Source organism: Neofelis nebulosa, chromosome 5, assembly GCF_028018385.1.
Source record: "Neofelis nebulosa isolate mNeoNeb1 chromosome 5, mNeoNeb1.pri, whole genome shotgun sequence".
In the NCBI taxonomy this organism is placed as follows: Eukaryota; Metazoa; Chordata; class Mammalia; order Carnivora; family Felidae; genus Neofelis; species Neofelis nebulosa.
In genome coordinates this window covers 35,987,312-36,007,073 of record NC_080786.1, presented here as the reverse complement: position 1 = coordinate 36,007,073, position 19,762 = coordinate 35,987,312, and the positions used below count along the sequence as shown (strand labels likewise).

At 45.6% G+C, this 19,762-nt stretch overlaps 1 protein-coding gene across 3 annotated transcripts in view; it reads right to left on the bottom strand.

The window, feature by feature from the left end:
* CLSTN2 (calsyntenin 2) overlaps positions 1-19,762 on the bottom strand; it is a 603,671-nt gene that overhangs the window by 130,604 nt on the left and 453,305 nt on the right. For all 3 annotated transcript variants that reach the window (XM_058730043.1, XM_058730044.1, XM_058730045.1), the window contains 2 exons: positions 6,446-6,641; positions 5,496-5,704 (listed from right to left, as the gene is read on the bottom strand). In XM_058730043.1, the coding sequence (XP_058586026.1) occupies positions 5,496-5,704; positions 6,446-6,641 (405 nt within the window). The remainder of the gene's footprint in view (positions 1-5,495; positions 5,705-6,445; positions 6,642-19,762) is intronic.

Here is a 19,762-nt window from a genome sequence, read left to right as displayed (position 1 = left end):
ATTTTTATATTTCATCAAAACTAAGGGAAAAATTCCTAATGAGCTTTCTTCCATTTTAACTGATGTCTATGGCTCATGTGAGTGGAGGCAACAGGGACTACATGAATCAGCCTCTGGGGAATTACGAAAGTCACATAATGTTTTAAAGATCCGAAGAGCTGGTGCACTCATCACCTAATACCAGTGAAACGGTCCTCAGTACCAGGCCCTGAGCAGGGCTTCTCCTGTGAGAGTCCAGTATCTGAGACACTGGACCAAGAACTAGGATCTTTTATTCCACCGTCAGCTCCAGACCGTTTCTAAAAATGTACCCGCAGCCACTGATTTGAAGTAAAATTTAGTTTAACCAAGCCGTTCAAAAATCTCTGAATAAAAATGGGTTTGATATATTTTTGGCCTTGTGCCTGGTGTTCAGAATCCCTCTCACTACCCCCCACCCCCGACCTTTTGGCTTCAGTCTCAGCTCAGGGCCCCCCAGGACTGGGGCGGCTAGGTGTTGGGTTGGTGATGTTCCCTGTGGGCTCTGTTAGCAAACTAGCTTGTGGTTATAGTGCTCACGGGGGAGGATTTCTTGCAGGTGGAAGCATTGCAAAATAACCGCAAGAACGATGTTGCAGCAGCATCAAATTGAATTTTGAACAAAAAAGTTTTAACCTTCCTTTTCCTTATGGTTAAATGGCTCTCAAAAGATACGCCTCTCGGAAGAGGAAGGCTCAGGGTTTATAAGCCGTGTGACATTAAGCAGACCAAACGCTATTGACCGTGGTAGACAAATAAACACACAGGCGGCAATCCCTGGCCCAGTCTGCGGCAACCACACATCCTAGCGAGTCCTAATGAAACTGTCTGAGAAACAAATGTATTTTCTCTGCTACCGCCGGCCTCACACATGGGAGAATGGGTTTCAGAGCCCGGAATTTGAAGCCTTAGGTCAAAAATGAGTGTATAATGTGGTGACCAATTGTGTTAGGGAGGGTCCTATGTGGATAAGACACATACTTAAAAATTTTTGGAAGCTCAAAAAGTCACTCATTTTGCTTCTGTTACAATTGTATTCTTCTTTCTATATTTGAATGATTTCTCCCAGCAGTGCCTAAGAAAGAAACCTGAGTTCCTAGCTAGCCCAGGTGACTAGGGGTTCCTGGGCCCATTTCTCTGCTCCAAATGAACCTGGGGAAGCTAATTCTCAAAGAACAGTTAGTATGTACCATGCAAATTAGTGAAGGTGTTCTTTTTTTTTCAAACTGAGGCTGGTGGAGGTGCCAGGAGCCAAGCACACTGGTCTGCAGCCTCCTTTCAGTGGAATTTAAATCACAATAGCCCCTGGGGCGCCTGGGTGGCTCAGTCAGTTAAGCATCTCACTTTGGCTCAGGTCATGATCTCAAGGTTCATGGGTTCCAGCCCTGCATCAGGCTCTGTGTGGACAGCTGAGAGCCTGCAGCCTGCTTTGGATTCTGTGTCTCCCTCTCTCTCTGCCCCTCCCCTGCTCATCCTCTCTCTGTCTCTTTCCCCAAAATAAGCAAATAAACATTTAAAAAATCGGAATGACCCTTTTGGAAAGTTATACAGGCCAGTCACTTTGCAATTGTTCATACCTTTGGGGCATGCAATTCCACATCTAAGAAATTGATTCCGGGAAAATGATAAAAATTACACATACAGGTGCAAATATGTTCATCTAAGCATTATTTCCCACAGTGAAAAATAATAAACTGGATGTCTGATAGTAAGGCAAGAGCTAGGTAAAAGAGTCTGTGCACCAGATAGAATGTTTTTAGCGCTGAACGTGGTAATTATGAAGCATTTTTAAGGGTGGAAAAAATCCATACTATCGAGTGTTAAGTGAACACAGCAGGGTAAAGAAAAACGAGGCGAGTGTAACCTTACTTTTGCTAGAAAAAACCCCACACAAAAAGTACTGGTAGAACATCAATAATGGCTATCTTTAGTGGGATTACAGGTGATTTATTTCCTTCTTGTACTTTTCTATGCTTTCCGAATTTCCTGCACAAGGGGCAAGCGTGACTTTTCTATTCAGATGGAAAAGAAATGTTTGCATTTACTTTCAAATAAGCCAACTGTAGGGCACACTTGGCCCAGAGGAGGCGGAGTCTCCTGACTCACCAGGGCAGCCCTGTTGCCCAGGAGGGGCTGCCTGGGGACAGACCACGGAACTGCTGGAAAAGGAGAAAAGTCTGCCAAGTGGTGTCGTGTCGTGGAGACCCCTGCTTCTCCTTCTGCCCATTCCCAAGTGTGGCTGAGAGCGTGGTTTGTGCAGACACGCTGGCGAGCCCCCTCTTGGCAATGCACCCAGCCTCTCACACGGGCATGGCATTGAGCACGGGATTTAATTCCCATTTTACCAGGGAGGATCTGAGGCAAGGGTTAAGTAACTTATCAAAGATCTCTCTCTCTCTGTCTCTCTCTGTCTCTCTCTCTCTCTCTCTCTCTCTCTCTCTCACACACACACACACACACACACAAACACACACACACTCACACATGTAATGGATGTAGGACTAAGATGCAACTTTGTAGTTTTGAACTTAAATACCATAGCCAAGCATTCCTGTCAAATATCACTAAGGAGTGTGATCACATGACTGGTGGAAAGGCAGAGAGGCCCATGCTCAGGTGATCTGGGCTCCAGTCCCAACTCTGCCACCGGGGTCACAGGTGCTGTTAGGCAAGCTCTTAATACTTTAGGACTCAGTTTTTCCATCTGTTCAACGGATATAAGGATTTGGTTCCTACTGACCTCAAAGAGACCAGCCAAGGTCTTCCCAAGGAGATGGGAAACAAGGATCCAGAACTTCCTAAGAGGGAGTGGTGACTCAGTTCCTGCTTATAATTTCAGCCTGGAAATCTATGGGGGGTGGGGTGGGTAGTGAAGAAGCTTTATGTCCCAACCACCCAGGTAAACATCTAATAATCATGGCACCATGAATGGAGCATTCCCTAGATGCCAGGTACCCTGTGAACATCATCCCTAGGGCACAGCCTCCCTGAGGCCTCACAACCCCACAAGGGGGCAGGGATGGTTCCCGCCATGATTTCATGGGGAAGGAATTCAAGGTGGGGAGACCAAAGACCTCTAGTAGAAAGAGGCTGAGTTTTGGGTTAAGACAGCCCAGGCTGAATCCATGGAATGTCTTCGATCTTCGCTGCTGCCCCGTTCCCCTTCCTTCACCAACAAGCAAAGATCTTGGCAAGTTGGAGGAGCCAGGACCCATCTACCTGCCGTCATGTGGTTTCAATGAGTGGACCCTGAACTCAGCAGTACTTTCTCTGATGTTCATACAAAGAACTCCTTCAAGGAGACGGGAAGGTCGCTGGGAGAAATGATGGATAAGGGCCAATTGGGAAACTCATTAGAATGGGGAGCTGCCGCTTCTGTGTCTGTCCCTGGGTCCTGCCTTCATTACTTGGAGAACCGCTTTTGTAAACCTCGCTGTCGGGGGCCCACACTCCCTGGGAGTGCCCACTCTCCTCTTCATCTTCTGTTGTAAACCAACGTTGGAGGCAGAGGCTTGGCAAAAGACCATTACTCACTTTTAATGAGACAGCTAGGGAAATAAATTGGCATATGTTAGCAAAATGGCTCATCAAGGTGAGTAATTATCTTCATGACTGGGGCAGTTTACCCTCAGATGAAAGGATTTGCATCTCCACTCTCATTGGGCTGTGGCTTTCCAGAACTAAGGCAGGAAGTCAAGTGGAGCCTGACCACTCATCACAGATATCTCCGCTTGTCTGGTCACGCTCTTCACCAAGGACTCATCGCCCCCCAAGTTCCAAAGCTTTTGTGGACAGAGACCACGCAGCTGATCATAGGGGAACAGAAAAATACAAACCAATTGTTGTATATTTCATAGGGTGGTGTGTGCATGTGCGTGTATTTGATGTGTGTGAGACATACATCTGTGTGGTAGGGACAAGCCAGCCGCCTCACAGGGCTTGTAGGAAAAGCCATCAGGAAATAGTTCTGACAGACCCTACTAATTGAAATTACCTACTTCTTAGTCCTGAACCAATCTTTAACTCAAATCCAGTATTTTCTCTTTTACTTTCTTGTGCACTGAGGCACTGATCTTGTGTTCCACACAGTGAGCATCTCGCAATGTGCTGGTTTCTAACATTCCCACGTGGTTTATCATTTTATAAGGAAACTGCCTTATTTTTGTCTGTTATAAGAATGCTGATTTCATCTCCCAAGGCAGATCACAAACCACTGGAGATCCGGGATGAGGGTGTCTTGTTGGCTCCCATCTGCTGTGGAACCTGCTGCAGTTCTCAGGATGCAGAAGACCAGGTCCCAGGACATGTTTCTCCCCCATCTCAATGTCAAGGAGCACGGGAAGCACTGAATACTGGCAAGCAGGTCACTGATGGTGCTTCCCTCTAGGTGTCGGCTACCGGGAGGCTCACAGTTAATCCACTGCCTAATTCTGGCTCACGGCATGCTTTATGCACCAATCTCACCCTTGGTGCCACCTGACTTTCTAGTTTTCATTTCGACTTTCTTTCCATTGGATGGTAAGCTCCACTGGATGGCAGGCCCGAGTCGGTTTTGAGTTCGACTCCCACTTCATTCCCAGTTCCCAGCACTATGCCTGGCACTCAGTAAATAATTCACAGGGTAGAGGAACTTCAGGTTTTGTAACTTTTGCATCTTTGTGCAGTACTCTATGATCCTATTCGAAACAGAGTGGGGATAATATACTTATAAGCACACACTCATGCTATCAAATAATACACTTGGCAAATAATTATCATCTGATTAACATGGAGTTATTGAAAATTGCATTTAATGTGGGCAGAGTTGACTGGGCCTCTGGCTGAGGTGTTTACACTACAAGTGTTTTGTGAATGGTGATGGGGAAATGCACAAAGGGCTTTATAGGACTGTTTTCAGTTTGGCAAATTCAGTTTGGGATTGGGGTGTGGTGGGAGGTTTCATTCTTTCATTGTTGTCACTATAGTAGAAATTCTCAAAGGACATTGGCAAGAATATAAAAGATTCTTAAATGAATCTAAGCTCAGAAGGTGTTTCCAAAAATCTCCATCTTCTCTTTTAGCATTTTTTTCTTTTTTCCTGGGAACAGGAAGCAGACGGCTGGGGTGGGGGGTAGTGCCACAACTTATGGTGCAGGAAAGGGACTCAGGTATGGCTGAGTTGACGGGATGGAAAATTCTACCAGAAAGCCATCCTGTCTTAAGTATCCAGATGTGTGGCATTACGAGTTCTAGGGGCTGTACTCAATGAGCAGGTTTCTGAGGTACCTGGGGGGAATCTTCGATCTGGCTGTGCTAATAATCTAAGGACATCCACTCTAGTGCAGGGCTGAGTTCTGGGTTACAGAGCCTAGGTCACGGATGGCAAGGGAGTCATTACCTGCCATGGATGTTCAGAACCCTCACTTGGCCTTCAGAGAGGGGGTGGTGGACTTGTTTCCCTGCCCTTCCCCCCAGGGGGGCCCTCTCAGGACACTCACCATTTCTGTCAATGGCAAAAGGCACGTCAGTTGTGACGATCTCATAGTTGCAAATCTGGCTGTACTGAGGGGAGCAGTCCTCGTCCACGGCCTCCACCTGTAGGATGCTGTCATAGATCTTGCCCTCTGTCACCACCGCCTTGTAGGCTGGCTCTTTGAAGGTGGGAGCAAACTCATTGACGTCCTTCACCTGGATATGGACCACGGCCCTGGGACCACACACCAGAAGGAAGAGATGGCAGTAAAGGGAGAATGACACTGCCCTCCCATACCTCCCGTGGGCACTGACTCTGGTCGGTCCCAGGGCCGAAGGAGCAGAGAAACCACAGCCAGTCAGGATGGTTGCTGTCTGAGTGTTCTGTCCACCCTCCCACAGGAGACGCTTCTACCTGTCAATGCCCTGCTTTGGAGATGAATCCGCCCCTTCTCTGGCCTTCCCTGTTACCCAGCTTTAAGCAATGATTCCTTCTAGACTGCCTCCCCTTTCCTTTATCTATTCCTCTTCCTCTGTTCATTCACTCTTCCTTTCAGAAAGAATTTAACCACTCTCTGAGTTAGGTTCAGAATCAAACTCCAAATGGGAGAGAGCTACAACCCAAACTAAAAAGTGCCAGGACAGAGATATGCGTGTGGCATGGCAGAAACCCAGAACAAGGTCCCAACCAGCTCCGCAGGGATGGGCTGGCTCAGGGAAGGCTTCCCGGAAGAAGTGACACTTGAACACAGTCCTGATGGCAGAAGGGGAATATTTTCAAGGGAGGCACAGGGGCAGAGTATTGCAGGTGGAGGACTCCGCCTGTGCTGATGCCTGCAGGGGCCCGGGGAGCTGGCGGAAGAGCCATGGTATGACCGCTGGGTATACAGACCTGAAGACCAGGGTGTGGTCCCGAAGGGTGGGAGGGAAGTGGGGTGGGGGGTAGGGGTGCAGGGATCCCTCTCCGGCCACTCACTTGTGTGACTTCTTCCAGGCCGTCTCCCGGGGCCCTGCACCACAGTCGTAGGCCTGGATGATGAACGTGTACTCTTTCTGCAGCTCACAGTCGATGGGACTCTTGGCGCGCAGCCGGCCCTCTCCCGACGTCTTGTTGAGCACCACGGCCTCAAAGGGCAGCTCCTGGCCGTGGATCTTGAACGCGCAAATTTCCCCTGCAGAAGGATGGAAGACAGTGAATGGGGATCCTGAGAATTGCCAGACGGAAGACAGAGCTTCTCTTGGGCCAGATTTGCAAACCCAAAACCTCCAGGCCATTTCCTCCACACAAAGAATTGTCACACTGGAAAAAGAGGCCTCCAGAGACCCAGATCAACATGCTCATTTCATGGATGGTAAAATTGAAGCGTTTCACACACGGAAATGTCACCCATCAAGTGTATCCGGCAGAAAGGAGGGGAGTCACGGTTGCGGGGGTGGGGGTGGGGGCTGGTGGGCTGGTGACTGTCCTAGTTTGCTGCTTTCCCGCTTGCCCTCGCCTGGTGTGAGAACAAGGATTTTGCCCACAGCCTAAAGATAAATGGCTGTAGAGGAAGGAGAAAAAGGCCAAAGCTTGCATAATTTTTTGTCCCTTGAACACCAGCGTGAGCATTGCTGGGGAACTCATTGAAAATACAGACTCCCAGGCCTGACCTGGACTCCTGAATCAGATTACAGGCTGTTGTGTTGTTTTTTTTTTTTAAACCAGGTTCCCTGGTGAGGTATTTGTCTGCTCACTAAATGTGAGCAGCTCTGCTCTGTCCTTTCCTCCTGGCTTAAATGCCCCATGGTGCTGCAGCCAGCTTCCCACCCCTCCAGCCTCCATTAAGTCTCTCCACCCACCACTTCCCTGGCGGGAGAGGGGCACCAATCAGGTGCAATTTTCTCTCAGAACAGCAGGCGTGAGTCTGAGTTCCAGAAGCCCCGTGGAGCTTGAAAAGCTAACTTCTTAAAGAGCTGAACATGTTGTGAAATTAATGCATTTCTCCCCCTCAGCTGGGTTAATGTGTATTATAACTATTTCTCTGCATTAAAATTATGAGGTCATGAAAACATCTTCTTTTTCTCAATTGATGGATATTTATTTCTTGAACCCCGACTGCAAGTAAGCCGTGTAGTAAGTGCCTTGTGAAATACTGAAAACTTGAGACACATTCTCTTCCTGACTTGTCAGGGAGACAGTGTGTAGATGTCCAGAAATACCACTCATGGTGCAAGGGGGGGTGGTGGTAAACATCACATGACACGGGCAGCAAAGAATTCATCTCTAGGCTGCTGGGGGTAAAACACAGACTTGGAACCTCCCACAGACTTGGAGGCTTTGAGTCACGTTCTAGGTTTTCCACTTTGACTCACTGCTGTAGTTGAATTATGATGACTGTGGGTCTCAGTTGTGTCACCTAGAAAATGGCCTGGGAGATGGTGTTGGAGGAGGGCATCTACTCTGATGGGTCCCAACACTGTTGGCACCGGGGTGAGGTGCCTAGTGTGCACAATTTAAGGGGGTCCTCATTCTGGAGGCAATCAGGTGTTTTCTTGCCTCTAGTCCAGGCCCTGGCCAGCTGTTCCAGAGAGGAACAGTCTCCTGAAGCTGTGGGGAGAAGGGGTAACATGACCGCACGCCTGCTCTGTACCTAGTGCCGAGCTCCGGATCTCCACCTGGGTGATCTTATTCAATCTTCATAGCAAACCTGGAGGCAGGTGCTTTATGCCGATTTGTCAAATTAAGAACAAGGAGGAGGAGGAGGAGTTAGAGGAGGAGAAAGAGGAAGAGGAGGAGGAAGAAGAGAATCAGAATCAGAGAGGTTATTACTTGCTCCAGGTCACAGAGCTGAAGACAGTGTAAACCCCAGGTATGGCTGGCTGACCCCTGAGCCAGGCCCTTTCTCCTCCACCGCACCACCCATAAGCAGCCCCGTAATTTCAAGGGCACTGCACTGGGGATTGCTTCCAGTAGCATTCTATATTCCCATTCAGGTCTCACTCTGGAGAGAAATCCCCCATTTTACATATAGGAAGCATGCCCTGATCTCTTACTAACAATGTTTTCTGAGATGGTCAATCAATACCAATCTTACCTGTAGGCTTTTATTTTCTATTATTTCATCGATCCTCAATTTCATTATGAGCACTCCATTTTCACTACACCCCTCCTGGCCATTTCTCAGATGTAGGTGTGGAATCATGGACAAGACAGACAGGTTGCAGACTGGGCCCCACCAAGAGGGCCGATTTGCACTCTGTCACTGTTGTTCAGGGTCGGGGGTGACACTGTACTGCCTCTTGGACAGGGTTAAACCTGCAGCCCTCAGGGTGGAAGGGTAGGTTTCATCTGGTTCTCGAGTTTAATTTCTGCTTTGAGTTGGCTATTGTTGAATGCATGAACTTCTGAAGTGCCTGCCTTATGATTCCCAAGATCAAGGCCAACGTGGGAATATTATCAGCGAATGTGCCCAACCTGGCTCTGGGGCAGTCTCTGGAGTGCCCAACCACTGCATGATTATAGGACCAATCAGACCATTTTTCTTTGAAGAGTCGAGTTAAACTGAAAATAAATGAGGGTCATTTTCTGTTGGAAACATTTGATCACAACTAAAATGGTTCTCAAGACTCAGAAATCCTTAACAAGAGGGAAGGAGAGGACAGAGGAAAAGGAGACACAGGGGAGGGAGAGACATAGGAAGCTTCGGGGCCACACATTTCATCCAAGTCCAGCTCAGTTCAGTTCAATGGACCAGAACTTTTGGAGAGCCAAGCAAGCACCAGGAACTTGCCTGTGGCACCAGAGACACAAAGGAAAGCACTTGGATCTTTATAACACAAGGACGGCCAATCCTTGAGCACTCATTACCCAGAGGAGACAGCAAGGAAACAAGGGTATGTGATGCTCACGTATTTCTCACCAGCTCAGTATGAGACAGGATTTAGCCTCTTTCGAACAGAAGCTAGAATTCATGCGGCCCTCATCCCACCTCTTCATCTGATACTTGTGCTCCTGTTGCAAAAACACGCATTCAGTTTTTTATCTATTCATTCACCTTGTAGGTATTGATTAGGGACTATGTGCCCAGCACTGGTGAAACTTGGATGAGCAAAACCAAACCCAGTCCTAGCATATATGCTGCTGGCAGTTCAGCAGGGGGGACAATAAGCAATCCGATGATGACATCCCTAAATAAAGAACAGTGATCATGATGTGTGATTGAAGGAGAGCTCCATGGTACTAAGACAGTTCTGACCTGTCTGCCGGGCAGGGAGTACTACCTAAGGATGTGACAGCTGAGCTGAGATCCCAGGAGGAGAAGGAGGGACATGCCCAGGCCACGAGGGAGGAAACTGAGTTTCAGGCAGATGGGCAGATGCCCTGGGGGCCCTTCAGCAGGAAGGGACATCTTGAGGCCACCAGGCCTGCAGGGGCCAGGGTGGCAGGAGCACAGGCACTGGGGCAGGGCCAGCTTCATGGGCATGTGACCTGAGAGCCACATGGCACTCCATGCTTAAGAGGACCCTGAGCTTGGTTTAAACCTCTGTTGTTGCCATCTTGAATTCTTAATCATTTTATCTTTGAACTTGCGTTTTGTACCTGAAGCCTGATGGGACAATGCAGCAAGTCCGGGAGCAGAGGAGACAACGATCCATTGTTCGGTCTGCCCCATTTACTTCTAGCGCTCAGGATACCCAGTGAGCACAGAAACTCAGTGCCCTTACACTGTGTGGGAGTTCAGCGGACGCAGTGCGAAGGTAAGCGTATGCTGTCTAGGACTGAGAAAGCAGGCAGCGGACAATCCCGAGAGGTACCTTTCCTGTTCGAACCAAAATTGCTTTGAATGCGGAAGGAAGGCAGGGATGTTTTAAGAAACATGACCAACCAAAGAACTCTGTCTTGTCTTTTCTTACTCATGGTACTTCCCTGTAGTAGTCAAACACTTAGGCTGAAGACAGCAGAGAGGAGGAAAGCTAGGACACCCTGCAGTTCCTTTTGTTTGGGTTTGCCCTTCCTACCAGTAAACCGAGGGTAGAGAGCGTGGATAAAATGTGTGCACATCAAGAAGCAAAATAAACACAGGTTGAGCGCCGTTTGTGTTTGTGTGGCATTTACAATGCTCTGCTAAAGAATTGAATACATAGGCATACGTGAGCTATGAAATGTGAATTCTGTAATTTTCGGAGACTCTGCACAGCAGTTAACTGCTCTTATATTTGCATTTGAAACTGGCATTGCATAGTATATAGATGAATGGTAAAATTCATGCCCATAATTTAGCATTCTAATCTGTCTTTACTTAAAACGGCGTTGAGTAGCAAATTAAGACCACAAATTGAGAGAGGATCTGTAGAAGGAAGGTCCCGGGATGGAGCATGAAGGTGGAAAGATATTTAAAATTGCGGGCTCGGGTGCTGGTATGTGACTCACTGGGCTGCCTCCATCTTTTGTGAGGTCTACCACTGGAATGTGTTATTACTAATAAAGAACTGCAGTCGGGGAGGGGGGCAATGTGCATAAAGGGTCTGTAATGGTGACGATAAGTGGGGGTGTCCATGTAAACATGTCACTTCCAAAATGTGGCTTTCTAATATGCTTTCATGGGTAGGAGAGTAGCGCAGTGATGGATACGCACGCCAGCCAGCAGTGGGCGCTGTAGGGAAGTGAGGCCAGCAGCACTAGGCTGCCAGGCCTCTGGGTGTGACCTGCCCTGACTGTGGCCCCAGGACGCTGAACTCGACTTCCCCAAACGCCCCCTTGAAAGGCCAGGCCGGAAGATGGGCCCCTGCAGGGCTGGGGGCGGGGGGGCATGAGACTCTCGCCCCTCTGCACCCCTGTCTGCCTCACAGGTACCTTCTCCTCCTATAGTGCACCCTCGCAACACCTCGGCAGACACTGCTAGAGCTGCTGCTCAGGTCCTCCCGTAAGAGTCTGGGGCAAATGAATGAAATTGACGCATGAATGGGGGAATGAAACAGATTTTTAGAATATATTTTGATCCTAACCTTGAATACCCTTGAACAGCAGGTTGTGTTGATTCCATTTTTCAGATGCGGAAAGTGAGTCTCAGAGAGATCAACTAGTTCACCCAAAGCCACTGTGATAGTAAGGACCAGATCAAGGACGGATTTAGACCCTCTGATTCTAACTCCAGCACCTTCTTTGTTCTTTCTTGTTGCCTATCACTGGGCCAGTGTGACATTCTAGGATACCGGTTCTCCAAGTGCGATCTGTGGACCCCTGGGATCCCCGATACCCCTTCCGCCGGGTCCACAAAGTCAAAATTAGCTCTCTACTGACATTAATGCATTATTTGACTTTTTCACTGTGGTGATAACTTGTACTGATGGTACAAAAGCAACAGTGAACAAACGTGCTGTGCCTTAAGTAGACCTGGCTGAATTCTTTACCACATAGAGTTGGAGTAAAAAAAGTAAAAAAAAAAAAAAAAAAAGCCAATTTCACCTAAGAATGACTTGAGGGGCACCTGAGGGGTTCATTGGGTTAAGCATCTGACTCTTGATTTTGGCTCAGGTCATGATCTGACTTCGTGAGATGGAACCCAGTATCAGGATCTGCACTGACACCACAGAGGAGCCTGCATAGGATTCTCTCTCTCTCTCTCTCTCTCCCTCTCTCTCTCTCAAAATAATAAACTTTTTTGGAAAAAACCACAATGACTTGAATAATGCAGTAAATATTATTGATTTAGTTAAATCTCAGTTCTTGAGTACACATCTTTTTAATATTCTGTGGAACAAAATGGAAAGTATACATAAAGGACCTTGCACAGCAAAGTATGCTCTAAGAAAAGCATTTGTGTGAGTTGAGTGGGAGCTGAACTAGGACCTTTTTTCATGGAATGCCTTTTTGACTTGGAAGAATGATTGTTAGACAAACTGTGTTTATTCAAATTGGAGGGTGTGGCGGACATTGTTTTAAAAGCAAGCCTGTCACTCCAAAGAAAAGAACCGGTAGGATTTGTCACCAGTGACAAAATGAGAGCTTTTAATTTGGAAAATTTGTGTCTGTCACATTAAGTTTTAACCATTTACCAATATATTAATACTTTTCTGATGAGATGGTTAGTGGTATTAATGAGGGTGACTGTGTGATATTGTAGAATGAAATACATCGGGTTTTGAAAGATCTACTTGCCAGTGAATCACTGTCTTCCAAACGATCAGTGTGTAGTATTGCACAGTCGTGTTATGGGTAAAAGAGCCATTCAAAGAGCAAGTGCAGGGGCGCCCAGGTGGCTCAGTCGGTTAAGCATCTGACTTCAGCTCAGGTCACGATCTCTCGGCCCGTGAGTTTGAGCCTCGCGTCGGGCTCTGGGCTGATGGCTCAGAGCCTGGAGCCTGCTTCTGATTCTGTGTCTCCCTCTCTCTCTGCCCCTCCCCCGTTCATGCTCTGTTCTGTCTCAAAAATAAACAAACGTTGAAAAAAAATTTAAAAAGAGCGAGTGCATTTTAATGTAGTGGTCAGTATAAGGTAAGTTCCTTGATGCGATTTCAGATTCCTTATCATAACGAACCTTTAAGAAACTATTACTTACGAAGTTCTGGTGTTGTATCCGAGAAGAATATCTACAATTATCCGAAAAGATCTAAAAAATTTCCTCCCTTTTCCAGCTACATACCTGGGCGAGGCTATATTTTTTTCTGCTTGCATACTTCACCTAAACAAATGTATCTCAGCAGACTGAAGGCAAGTGCAGATACGAGGATCTCGCTGTCTTCCAGTAGGCTACACATTGAAGAGATTGCAAAAAATGTAAACAACAATACCACTCTTCTCACTAACTTATTTTGTTTTGGAAAATATAGTCAAACTATGTTATTTATGTTAACATGTAATGAATTTATTATTGTTATTTTTTTTTTAACATTTTTTTTTTTTTTTTTTTTTTTTTTATTTATTTTGGGACAGAGAGAGACAGAGCATGAACGGGGGAGGGGCAGAGAGAGAGGGAGACACAGAATCGGAAACAGGCTCCAGGCTCCGAGCCATCAGCCCAGAGCCTGACGCGGGGCTCGAACTCACGGACCGCGAGATCGTGACCTGGCTGAAGTCGGAGGCTCAACCGACTGCGCCACCCAGGCGCCCCTATTATTGTTATTTTTAAGTGAATTAATAGATAAGGACTTGGAAGTTTCTCAGTTTTAATTTCTTATATAGTAAATATTAATAGACACAAACCCACAAGACAAAAGCTGTTGGGGGTCCTTAATATTGTTTAAGAGTGTAAAGGGGTCCCAAAACCAGAAAGCTTGAGAATTACCGTTCTTATAATTTACCAACTACGCTTTCCACCCAGATCATGATTCCATATCCCGTTCCTGATGCTTAAAAACACAACCTGTCACCTCTCAGAGAACTCAGAATCTCAGAGCAACACAACGTGCTTTGTATCTCGCAATCGAAGGTTTTGTAGTGGGTGCAGCTAGGCAGAACTTGATGGCTCTTGGAGCCAAAGACGCTGGACTCGAACCCTACCTGTCTGGTTAACCACCTGTGTGACCCTGAGCAAGTCACCGACCTCTCTGTGCCTGTTTCTTCATCTATAAAATGAGACGATATTAGTAATAGTCACCTCAGCAATTTTGGTTGTTGGGTGGATTAAATGAGTTAATACATACAAAACACTTAATAGTGCCTGATATGAAGTTAAGTACTACATACGTGTTAACCCTTATCACTGCCATTATACTGAAGAAAAATCACACACTTCTGGCAAATTCCCTGTTCATGTTTGAGAGCTGAAGGGGCTGAATGTGGAGATCATTTCATCAGCAGAAATATTTTGAATCATTCAAGAACAGTCTGCTCCTTGAAATACCTGGCACCTGTCAGCCATAGCTTACACACACCTGCTTTCCTGAACATCCCTGGTCAATGACTATATCCTGTGTCCCCAAAGTCTCATCCAGGCCCGGTACTGCTTCACAGGGAGAGTTTGTGAGGTAGGTTGGCTTTGTCTGATTTTGCTTGTCTCGGTGGCTGGAGGTTGTTAATGGCCTTTATTGTGCAAGAGTCAAAGGTGCTAAATAGTCAGCTCTGAAAATCATGTTACCCAAAATGGCTATGGTGCCCCCCTTGAGAAACACTGTACCCCAAGCATGTAGCCAGTCTTCTGTTGGAGCTAACGCCAGCTCAGTTTCATGGCCCCAGACCTGCGGAAAATGATAGACCTTGTAAAGGCTTCTTCTCCAGAGTGGTGAGGTGCCTCCAGATGGGGATGATGCCATCTGCAGGCTGTGGCCTCCAGCAGGCACGCTCGGCAGGCAGTGAACCCTGACCACGCTGCCAGAGGGCTGGGAGGGTGTGCTTTTGAAAGTGTACCCTACACCTCTAGCTGGAGCCGTCTGCAGTGACTTTAAGTATAATAAAATGGGAAAGGACAAATGCCAATCACATCAAGAGGCCATCACGTCCAGAATATCCGATCAGGGCTGAATTCAGAGATAAATCTATACTTTAAAAAAGAAAGGGGTGATTTTAAGCCCTCTTGCTCCAGATGAAAACTTAAAATATCCCCAAGTAGAAAGTTAAAGGGGAAGGTTCAATGGATCGTCACTTCTGCTGGTCCTTCGTGTGTCTGGGTGGCGGGAAGATGACCTTGTTTGGGGTCCCCGGCTCTGTTCTTCTCAGCTGTGTGACCTTGGCTGGTTCCTAAATCCCTCTTCATATAACTGAGGATGAACCATGCCTAATCCTGAAAGTGCCAAGAGGCTGCCACGACACACTGAACGTGAAAGCACCGTGTGAAGTATAAAGGTCTACCTGCTTTTTCTTATTGCGATAATAATAAATCCTGCTTCCAGCCTGCAAGTAGCTAAATGCATATTGGCAGCGTACCTTATTTCTCTGAGACACCAAAGTCAGGGGGAGGGGAGGCGTCACCATTTATAGCTTTCTGTCTACTTAGTATTGAGCAAAAGAAAACATACTCTTTTATTTAAAAAGCCATCTTCCTACATTCCAAGATCAAAATTCCCTTTCCTTTTGGAAGATTTAACACTAGTTATTGCATTGCTGAAAAACCAATGAAGACAACACATTTTTCCTTATTTGGCAACGTCTCTTGAACAAATGCTATAACAACCAATCTATATGCTGAGAGACTTGAAGAAGTCCCCCTGGCTCAGCTCGTCACAATGAGGTCAAGTAGGAGTTAAAGAGATGTCAGACGGTCATTTGCTCTGCCTGGTGCCCAGTGGTCTGGCGTTGAAGGACTCCAGGTACAAAAATGTGTTCTATTCGTCATTCACTCAGCAACTTCCCTAGGCATACACAATATAGTTAAAAGCAGCTGAGTGAATAATAATTTATAAAATTCACTGCAGCTCACATTTATTGAGCATTTACAATGGACCAGGCTCTTACTCCGGCCTACAGTGAAACCAACCTGCATCTTTTGCAGTGCTGACCTACCTGGCCAGGGGCTAGAGATCCGGATGAATCAGAGACTAGCTCTGTGTTCACAGACGGGAGAAGGGGGCAGATGACTAAAGAATTAAGCACAATGAAGTACTCAAAGGCTGCAACAGGTGTCTGTTCTGAGTGTGGGGAGAACACAAAGCACGATGGCCAGTCAATCTCACCTTTACATGCTTCCAGATACAGTTGTGTGCCACCACGGAGCCACCACAGAAGAGTGTTATGGCTGCCAAGGGGAAAGAATATCAGCCTTAACAGCGTCGGTGGGACAGGACCCTGCCTGTGGACCCCGTCATGTCTTCCTCTTGATAATGGCATTTCTGTGCCTTCATTCCTAGCAGAAGGCTAGTACAGGTCATTGCCTGGCCTATGAGATGGCTCTTTCCTAGTCCTGTCGTTCGCTGTGCCCTTGCCGGTGGGAGCCACACCCTTGCTCTCCTGCTGACCTCGCTGGTTGATCCCAAGGTGTCCACAGTTCTGGTCAGGTGTTGCCACATGGCAGGATGAGGGAGGGAGCCAGGAAACCACACTGACTAGGATAGTGACTGAGTTCATAATGACTGAATTAAAAAAAAAAAAATGTTTATTTATTTTTGAGAAAGAGATAGAGTGCCAGGAAGGGAGGGGCAGAGAGAGAGGGAATCCGAAGCAATCTCCAAGCTCTGAGCTGTCAGCACGGAGCCCGATGTGGGGCTTGAACCCATGAACCGTGAGACCACCACCTGAGCCAAAGTTGGACGCTCACCTGCCTGAGCCACCCAGGCACCCCATAATGGCTGAATTTTTAATGTTTGGCAAGACTGTGTTAAAACTCTGTGTCTCAAAAATTACTGACCTGAATGCAATTACCACATGGGAACACACACCTTTCTCACCGCCAAACAGGAACAGGGGACTGTCAAATAAGGGTAGAAAATCTTATTTAAAAATGAAGGGCTCTTGTTTGCCCACAGCTATTAGGTGCAGTTCAGTCAGATTCACTCCATGATCATTATCTGGAATCTACTTCAACTAACCCCTACTTGTCCTTTAGGGGAAGTAATGGATGTTGAAGTGCCTGGAGAGTGAAAAATGTCCTATGCAAATGTCATGGCCCTTTAGCACTCTACAATTATCTCCATCAACAAAGTTTTTGTAAGCATCTACCTCCTGCAGGGAGGGAATCTTAGGAGATACTGAGGTCCCCAGAATTAGGGCCAGGGCTTACAACTTCAGAAAGAGGAGCTATCCATAGGACCAAATAATTCTTTTCTTTTCCTTTTTAAATTTTTTAATGTATATTTATTTTTGAGAGACAGAGAGATAGCATGAGTGGGGGAGGCCCAGAGAGAGAGGGAGACACAGAATCCAAAGCAGGCTCCAGGCTTTGAGCTGTTGGCACAGAGCCCAACGTGAGGCTGGAACCCATGACTGTGAGATCATGACCTGAGTGAAGTTGGGTGCTTAACCGACTGAGCCACCCAGGCGCCCCTCTTTTCTTTTACTTAGTCGAAGTATAGTTAACATACAGTGTTATATTAGTTTCAGGCATACACTATAATGATTCAACAAATCTATACATTGCTCTGGTCTCACCATGATGTGTACATTTGATACCCTTTATCTATTGCACACATTCTCCCACCCACTTCCCCTCTGGTAACCACCAGTTTGTTTTCTGTATTTATGAGTCTGACTTTTTTTTTTTTTTGGTCTCTTTTTTTTTTTCCACTTTTTGTTTCTTAAATTCCACATATGTATGAAATCATATGGTATTTGTCTTTTTCTGACTGACTTATTTCACTTTGCATTATACCCTCCAGATCCACCCATGTTGTTGCGAATGGCAAGATTTCATTCTTCTTTATGGCTGAGTAATATTCCAATATATATTCTATTATCTATCTATCTAGATACAGATAGCACAATTTCTTTATCCATTCATCTATTCATGGACACTCAGGTTGCTTTCGTATCTTGGCTATTATAAACAATGCTGCCATAAACATAGGGGTGCATATATTTTTATCAATTAGTATTTTTCTTTTTTTTGGGTAAATATCCAGTAGTAAAATTACTGGATCATGGGGTAATTCTGATTTTAATTTTTTTTTTTTTTAATTTTTTTTCAACGTTTTTTATTTATTTTTGGGACAGAGAGAGACAGACCATGAATGGGGGAGGGACAGAGAGAGAGGGAGACACAGAATCGGAAACAGGCTCCAGGCTCCGAGCCATCAGCCCAGAGCCTGACGCGGGGCTCGAACTCACGGACCGTGAGATCGTGACCTGGCTGAAGTCGGACGCTTAACCGACTGCGCCACCCAGGCGCCCCCGATTTTAGTTTTTTGAGGAACCTCCAAGCTGCTCTCCACAGTGGCTGCACCAATTCTGCAGTTCCACTAACAGCACAGAAAGGTTCCTTTTTCTGCACATCTTTGCCAACACTTGTTATTTCTTGTGTTTTTTATTTTAGCCATTCTGACATCTTCTCCCATTCAGTAAGTTGCTTTTTTGTTTTGTTGATGGTTTCCTTTACTGTGCAGAAGATTTTGATTTTGGTGTAGTCTCAATAATTTAATTTTGCTTTTGTTTCCCTTGCCTAAGGAGACATTTCTAGAACAATGTTTCTATGGTCCATGTCAAAGAAATGTTTTCTCCTTGGAGTTTTATGGTTTCGGGTCTCATATTTATGTCTTTAATTCATTTTGAGTTTATTTTTGTGTGTGGTATGAGAAAGTGGTCCAGTTTCATTCTTCTGCAAGTAGCTGTCTGGTTTTCCCAGGACCATTTATCAAAGAGACTGTCTTTTCCCCACCGTATATTCTAGCATACTTTGTCATTGATTAATTCACCATATAAGTATGTGTTTATTTCTGGGTTTTCTATCCCGTTCTATTAATCTATATGCCTATTTTTGTGCCAGTACCATACTGCTTTGATTACTACAGCTCAAATCTGTAGCATATCTTGAAATCTGGGATTGTGAGGACCAAATAATTAATGAGTGCTAATGAGTTCTCAAGATAAAACAATGGAACATTACAAACTCCTCAATTAACCAGGAGAATACCTGAAGACTAATATTTAAATAGAATTGGTACAAATCATACTGACAGGTAAAACCTTTAACTGTCTTCCGGTCTCCTTTTTCTCAGTGTCCAAGCAGGGTCTTAACATACGGTCTCAACACTGAACCAGTCAGAAGTTCTAGTCCATACAAACCTGGAGGTTTTGTTTGCCTCCACCCAGTTTTTTTCTCCACCTGATTTTCTTTAATTAATTTTTCTCATCTACAGTGTCTCTAGGAATTTGGATAGACATGGGATGTAGGTTTCCCTTCGAAGGATGCCTTGTGACTACTCTGCACTTTTCAGGGCAGAAGCCACAAGCCACCACATGGCTTTTGAACACTTGCTATGTGGCTAGTGTGACAGAGGAACTGGATTTGAATTTTATTTCATTTTTGTCATTTTTGAATTGCTCATTTAAGAATAGTTGCTCAATTCAGTTACTGGAAAACTTTTAAGTATGTCTGGGTATGTGAATCAATTTTTTGCAACTATAAATTATACAAAATCTACAGACAGATCAAGTATTTCCAATGAAAATTTAGAGTCCAAATTGAGATGTCTCGTAAGTGGAAAATACACATCAGATTTGAAAAACTTGTTTTATGGAGAATTTCTCACAAATGATTTTCTATTTGATAACATATTGAAATGATAATGTTAAATATTTTGGGTTGCATACCACATTATTGAAATCAATTTCATCTGTTTCTTTTTATTCATTTAATGTGGCCAGTAGAAAAGAAATAATTATGTATGTGGCTGGAATTACATTTCTGTTGGACAGGATTGCTCTGTCTAATTAATAGTATACATCATG